The 7,362-nt window shown below is 47.9% G+C and overlaps 1 protein-coding gene across 1 annotated transcript in view; it reads left to right on the plus strand.

The window, feature by feature from the left end:
- Nucleotides 1–292: 292 nt before the first annotated feature.
- LOC116830864 (zona pellucida sperm-binding protein 1-like) overlaps nt 293–7,362 on the plus strand; it is a 41,825-nt gene continuing 34,755 nt past the window's right edge. The window contains exons 1-7 of the mRNA XM_075065822.1: nt 293–485; nt 3,248–3,369; nt 3,780–3,977; nt 5,126–5,282; nt 6,109–6,293; nt 6,376–6,473; nt 6,791–6,840. Of these exons, the coding sequence (XP_074921923.1) occupies nt 293–485; nt 3,248–3,369; nt 3,780–3,977; nt 5,126–5,282; nt 6,109–6,293; nt 6,376–6,473; nt 6,791–6,840 (1,003 nt within the window). The remainder of the gene's footprint in view (nt 486–3,247; nt 3,370–3,779; nt 3,978–5,125; nt 5,283–6,108; nt 6,294–6,375; nt 6,474–6,790; nt 6,841–7,362) is intronic.

Raw genomic sequence — 7,362 nt, forward strand, 5'->3', positions numbered from 1 at the left:
AGAGGGGACATCCCAAAAGCCAGAGTAACAGTAGGATTCTCTGTGTGGGGGTTTTGTTTATTTGTTTTTGGCTGGGGGATTCAATGGTTACATTTTCCTTTCATCCTGAGCTTTGCACTTTTTACCCGGCCCCTCAACAGCAGCAGACAGCTCCCCAGGTGCTGGCTTTCTGCTCACTTGGTTCACAAGCACGTCCCACCCGTCCAGTCACCCTACAAAACCCCAGTCCCACAGCTTCCCTAGTTATGAGAAGTGACTGTTGGGCAGGGCTTCTTCTGTAACACCTTCAGCCATGGGGCTGGGCTGGAGGTATTTTGTGGGCTTAGTGCTGCTCTGGTCCCTGTGGTCAGCCCTTGGGCAGGGGGACTTCCGCAGGGTCAGTTTTTCTGTCTTGCCACGTGGATATGAGTATGACTGTGGAGACTATGGGATGCAGCTGCTGGTCTTTCCTAGGCAAGGCCGCACCATCCGCTTTAAAGTTGTGGGTAAGTAGCTGTGGGGCTTGCTTAATAAGCAGTTAAGGGTACCTCCATCTATGTTCAGGTTCCCTTTTAAACAAACATGCTGGAGGGTTTCTTAGAGGCTATTGATAACTTCCCTGTCTCCCATGGGTAACTCTATCCTTGCATGTGGACTACCTTCCTCTCTTAATTGTGGATCTAATTTTTCAGTGTTTACTACAACTCTTTCTAGCTTAGTTGCTGTCCTCCACCCTAGGAGGTGTTTTCTGGCTGACTTCAGTACTCCCTCTTCTGACTGTAAGATAAGGGCCTGACTAGGGGGGGTAATAATGCAGGAAGGCCTCCCAGGCTCTGGCTTGGGCCCCCTGAAACTTCTCTGCTCTAGGACTCCCACCTGACTATACAATAGATACTAATATTGCTGTTGCTGTACATTGCTGCAAGACAGCCCTTGTACTCCCAGGATTTGGGGCCATTCCACTCTCCTTGGTGGGTTTAGGAGAAACTTGGCAAATAAAGACCAATTTGAATTTGGGGATGGCTGGTAATCTAAATCCAGCTACCCAAAGATACTATTGATGGAACAAGACCTAGTCCCTGCTTCATACATTACTCATAGACTTTAAGGTCAGAAGGGACCATTAGGATCATCTAGTCTGACCTCCTGCACAATGCAGGCCACAGAATCTCACCCACTCACTCCTGTAACAAACCCCTAACCTATGTCTGAGTTATTGAGGTCCTCAAATCATGGTTTAAAGACCTCAAGTTGCAGAGAATCCTCCAGCGAGTGACCCGTGCCCCTCACTGCAGAGGAAGGCGAGAAACCTCCAGGGCCTCTGCTCTTGAGGGAAAATTCCTCCCTGACCCCAAATATAGCAATCAGTTAAACCCTGAGCATGTGGGCAAGACTCACCAGCCAGCACCCAGGAAACAATTCTCTGTAGTAATTCAGATCCCATCACAGACCATTGGGCATATTTACCTGCTAATAATCAAAGATCAATTAACTGCCAAAAGTAGGCTATCCCCTCCATAAACTTATCTGGCTTCAAGACTAAACTTGATATGTTTTTTCCCCCACTAATCCCCTTGGAATGCTGTTCCAGAATTTCATTCCTCTAATGGTTAGAAACCTTCATCTAATTTCAAGTCTAAACTTCCTAGTGTCCAGTTTATATCCATTTGTTCTTGTGTCCGCATCGGTACTAAGCTTAAATAATTCCTCTCCCTCCCTAATATTTATCCCTCTGATATATTTATAAAGAGCAGTCATATCCCCCCTCAACTTTCTTTTGGTTAGGCTAAAGAATTCAAGCTCTTTCAGTCTCCTTTCATAAGACAGGTTTTCCATTCCTTGGATCATCTTAGTAGCCCTTCTCTGTACCTGTTCCAGTTTGAATTCATTCTTCCTAAACATGGGAGACCAGAACTGCACACAGTATTCCAGATGAGGTCTCACCACTGCCTTGTATAATGGTACTAACACCTCCTTATCTTTGCTGGAAATACCTCGCCTGATGCATCCTAAAACTGCATTAGCTTTTTTCATGGCCATATCACATTGGCTGCTCATAGTCATCCTGTGATCAACCAATACTTCAAGGTCCTTCTCTTCTGTTATGTCAGTTGGAAGTGTCCCCAATTTATAACCAAAATTCTTATTACTCCCTAAATGCACGACCTCGCACTTTTCACTATTAAATTTCATCCTATTACTATTACTCCAGTTTACAAGGTCATCCAGATCTTCCTGTATGATATCCTGGGCCTTCTCTGTGTTAGCAATACCTCCCAGCTTTGTGTCATCCGCAAACTTTATTAGCACATTCCCACTTTTTGGCCAACATCAATAATAAAAAGATTGGTTCCAAAACTGATCCCCGAGGAACTCTACTAGTAACCCCCTTCCAGCCTGACAGGTCACTTTTCAGTATGACCTGTTGTAATCTCCCCTTTAACCAGTTCCTTATCCACCTTTCAATTTTCATATTAAGCCCCATCTTTTCCAATTCAGCTAATTCCCCGTGTGGAACTGTATCAATGCCTTACTGAGATTGAGGAAAATTAGATCCACTGGATTTCCTTTGTCTAAAAAATCTGTTGCCTTCTCAAAGAAGGAGATTAGGTTGGTTTGGCACAATCTACCTCTTGTAAAACCATGTTTGTATTTTGTTCAAATTACCATTGACCTCGATGTCCTTAACTACTTTCTCCTTCAAAATTTTTTCCAAGACCTTGCATACTACAGATGTCAAACTAACAGGCCTATAGTTACTCAGGTCACTTTTTTCCCCTTTCTTAAAAATAGGAACTATGTTAGCAACTCTCCAATCATACAGTACAACCCCCATTAGCTTTCCTATGTCTCTGAACTAGAGTGTCTGTCTTAACTTACCCTTAACCATGGGTGAAGGCAGGGTTGGCTTTAGGAGGTGCGAGGCCCAATTCGAACAGTTTTGATGGGGCCCCAGCAGGGATGACTAAAAAAAACACATGGGGCTTGTACTCATCAGGTGGTGCTCCAAGTCTTTGGCGGCACTTCGGTGGCGGATCGTCCACTCACTCCAGGCCTTCAGTGGCATTGAAGGACCCACCGCCAAAGTGCCGCTGAAGACCTAGAGCGCTGCCAGGTAAGTAAAAATTAAAAAGGTGCCTCTAGCCAGGGAAGGGATTCTCACTGGGCGTGGGGCCCTCTTAGGTGCGGGGCCCAATTTGGGGGAATTGGTGGAATAGGCCTAAAACGGGCCCTGGGTGAAGGCTTGTCTGTGTGACTCTCTCAACAGATGAGTTTGGGACTCCCTTTGAAGTTACAAACTGCTCCATCTGCTACCACTGGATCTCATCTGGTGAGAAAGGGGAGGTAATCTTCTCAGCTGGCTACAACGGCTGCCATGTGCTGAGGCAGGTGAGTGAGTTGGCACAAGAGGCTCCAGTGTTTCCTCATCCCTGCTGCTACATTGAACTCCTGCCTCTAAATCCCAATGTATCAATGTGAAGAGGTTCTTGGCCTCCTGTGTAGGATGCTTGACTGTCCCGTTATTGATGAGATCCAGCTAGTGTACCCAGGCTGCTGCAGTGCTGTAGATTTTCCTACCTACTGTCACACAGCTGTGCTAAGCTTGACAACTCTCCAGGATTGTCCTAGAGTCTCCAGGAATTAACAATGAATCTTTAATTAGACAGTCATGTGACACAACCTCCAGGTTACATCCAACCAAAACTGGCAACCCTAGCCTGTGCAGGGGGGTCTGGGCTGAGCAGCCATGGACACTCCATTGCACCACAATCTTACTAATTGTTCTGCTTTCATTGCAGGATGGCCGTAGCCTCCTGAAGGTCCGAGTGGAGGAACTACTGAGCACGAGGGCCATCGCTGCCACCCATGACGTGAACATGACCTGCCCCAAGCCCACTGAACATGACTTAACCCCAGAGGAGACCGTGCGCCCGGTGCCCCAGCCGCAGCCGGGCCTGGTGCGCCCGGTGCCCCAGCCGCAGCCGGGCCGCATAGGTGTGTGGGTCCCCTCTAATGGAAGGTTTCCTGCTCCACTTCTGACTCCTGTGTTAGCCTTCTTCAGGGGAGCTGCACCTTGTCTCTTGCTTGTCTGCCATCTTAGAGCTGGGGTTGACAGTGTTGTAATCCATACTCAAAAATGAAACTAAATTGGAAATAGAGTTCCCCCAAATAAACTGGGGGGAGGAGGGGTGGCTATCTGACTTCTGGTTTTTCAAAGCTTTAATGGGAAGGCACTTGCTTCCAAAGTCTGAGTTTCTTTGGTGCACGTGACTGGATTTTGCCCCAATGTGTCCTTGCTATTGGCTGCTTAGAGAGGTCTCCCTGTTCCTCCAGTATCCCAGGGTTTGGGATCTGATGTAGTATCCCTTCATATCTCACCCCCACATCCACTTGCAGTTAGTCTCCTGCTCCCCTCTTCTCCTCATGCATCTCGCACAGGCTCTCAACAGCTCACAGTCCCTCTGCACTAATAGTGTCCTGTCTAGCCCTCCCCTAAACCAGAGTGGCAGCCACTTTCCCTGTAGGTACAGCTTTGGTCTCTTTGAAGAAAGTGGAAATTAGCAGCCATGTTTATGAGAGGCACTTCCTCTGACAGGCTCTGGGGAAATGGTGGCCATCCTGCTAGCTTCTGCCCCATTAGCAGCAATGGGAGATGGTGACTTTATGAATTTTTCCTCTTTTAATAGAGTAGGCGTCTGCTCACCATTTCATGAGGGATAGAAAAACCCATTCCTGAACCGCTAACTGATAAATTGGAGTTGATGACAACACTGGCTGTGAGGGGGATGTGGGGTGGGGGGGCCTCTCCTCTGACACAGCAGCAGATCAGGAGCCTGAATTTCCATGTTCCATTTTAAGACTGGTATCAGGCTTAATGCAAAGAAGGGCAACATGTAACATCTGGAGGCCTGGGGTGGGGCTCTGAGCACAATGCTGCTTGAGGTGGTATGTGGCTTGGGGCGGGGGGTAGGGTGAGCTTGGATGGAAGACCACTGTGGGAGCTCTTCCAGCCCTTTGGGGAGAAGGGTTGGACTGGTGTTGAGGTCAACCAATTGTCCAGAGGTTGCTACAGACTTTCAAAAGACTCTGGGGAAGGGTCTCTTGTGATCCCTTCAGAGGATCTCCAGCTCTTCTTAATCCACAGCTTGATGTTCTAGGTGCCCATCTCACACAGGAGCAGTGCCGCGTGGTGGCTGGGAAGATCCCCTGTTCAGACACCCCAGGCCAAGCTGCTTGCATCCAGGCTGGATGCTGTTATGTTGAGACTGACCTTACTACCCCCTGCTACTATGGCAACACAGGTACAAGACCTGCCTTCATGTCAGCTTATGGAGCCCTTTGCCATTTGTATCCTGGGAAGCTTGGTGAGACACCATCCTTCTCAGATGAGCTGGGTCACCACCTACTAGCATGCTAAACTAGACTTGGATCCAACTTTTGTATCTCTTACTCTGGGCTGCAGTTGGCACCAGTTGTGTGCAAAGGGATTCCTTCCTACATGACAGTCTCTCTCTCCTCCGTTAGCCAATGCCTGGCAGATCTTGAGAGCAAACACCAAATGTGTGGTGGCAGAAACATCAGACAGTACAGCCTGGTGCTCCACCATCAGACTGGATAACTCTGGCTTGTCTGATTCCTGCACAACATGAGCTGCAACTATGCTGTGTCAAACCCAGTTACCCACATGGAGTTTCATTGGATAGATTCCAAAGCCAGAAAGGATCACTAATCAATAGTCTGACTTCCTGCATAATACAAGCTATAGCACTTCCCTGAAAATTCCTAGAGCAGATCTGTTAGCAAACATCCAGTCTTGAATCTTCCATTACTTACCCTGGGCAAACCATTCCAATGGTTAATTACTCTGACTGTCAAAACTACTCCTTAGTTAAATATTTGTTCCCTGTGTAGCTCCTTAGACTGTAATCAAGTCACCCCTTAACTTTCTTATAGTCTAGAGACAGAATTTGGTCACTATAAGGCATGTTCTCTAATATTTCTCATGACTCTTCTCCAAACACTCTCCAATCTCTTTTTTTATTATTTATTAGTTTAGTGTGGCATGGACCTCTTGCCCAACTCTATACCAGGAACATCTATACTTATTCCTGCTCCTTTGTGTTGCAGTCACTGTTCAGTGCCTTGTGGATGGTCACTTCATTCTGGTGGTCTCCAGGGACATGTCTGATCACCCCATCATCCTGGACAGTGTCCGGCTAGCCTATGCCCAAACGGGATGTGATCCCATCAGAATGACAGAGGCTTTTGTGGTCTTCCGATTCCCTGTCATGCAGTGTGGCACCACAGTCCAGGTGAGGACACACTCACTGGAAGGGTGAGTGCTCTGCTCAGGGTCTTGGGGGACTAACCCATCCCATGTCTCAACTCTACCAGGTGATCCATGACAAACTGATCTATGAGAACCAGCTGATCTCTGGCATTGACATCCAGACTGGGCCAGATGGCTCCATCACCCGGGACCGCAACTTCATGTAAGTTGACCTGCTCTATTGACTAGCAAGGAAGTGATGGTGAGCAGTTTTCAGCCCTTCCACAGTGGAAGTGGGAGGCCAGATACTTTTTCCCTAGCAAAGATCTGATCTAGCCATTTTTCTACTGCCTCTCCTGGGGGTTACAGTGGATGAGAAGCTGCATATGAATCAATGCTGTTAACCTTCTTGGCAAGAAGGTTAACAGCATATTGGGCTGCATTAGTAGGAGTATTGCCAGCAAATCAAGAGAAGTGGTGGTTCCCTTCTCAGCACTGGTGCAGCCACATCTGGAGTATTGCATCCAGTGTCCTGTTTAGGGGGGCAACTTACGGAAAGGATGTGGCCAAATTGGAGAGCCCAGCAGAAGGCAATAAAAATGATTAGGGGGCACATGACTAATGAGCTGGGCCTGAGGGAACTAGGCTTATTTAGTCTGCAAAAGAAAAGAGTGAGGGGGATTTGGTAGCCCCCTTCCTCTACCTGAAAGGAGGTTTCCAAAGAAGATGGCGCAAAGCTATTCCCAGTGGTGGCAGATGACAGAACAAGGACCAATGGTCTCCAGCTGCAGTGCAGAAAGTCTAGGCTGGATATTAGGAAACACTATCCCACTAGGAGGGTGGTGAAGCACTGGAATGGGTTACCTAAGGAGGTGGTAGATTCTCCATCCTTAGAGGTTAAGGGCCAGCTTGACAAAGCCCTGGCTGAGATGATTTAGTTGGAGTTGGTCCTGCTTCGAGCAAGGAGCTGAACTAAATGACCAGGGCCGTCTCTAGGTATTTTGCCAACCCAAGCATGGCAGGCAGGCTGCCTGTGGGAGGTCCTGTGGATTCAGTGGCATGCCTGCAGGAGGTCTGCCAAAGCCACAGGACCAGTGGACCCTCCACAGGCA

The sequence above is a fragment of the Chelonoidis abingdonii genome, chromosome 4 (genome assembly GCF_003597395.2).
Source record: "Chelonoidis abingdonii isolate Lonesome George chromosome 4, CheloAbing_2.0, whole genome shotgun sequence".
In the NCBI taxonomy this organism is placed as follows: domain Eukaryota; kingdom Metazoa; phylum Chordata; order Testudines; family Testudinidae; genus Chelonoidis; species Chelonoidis abingdonii.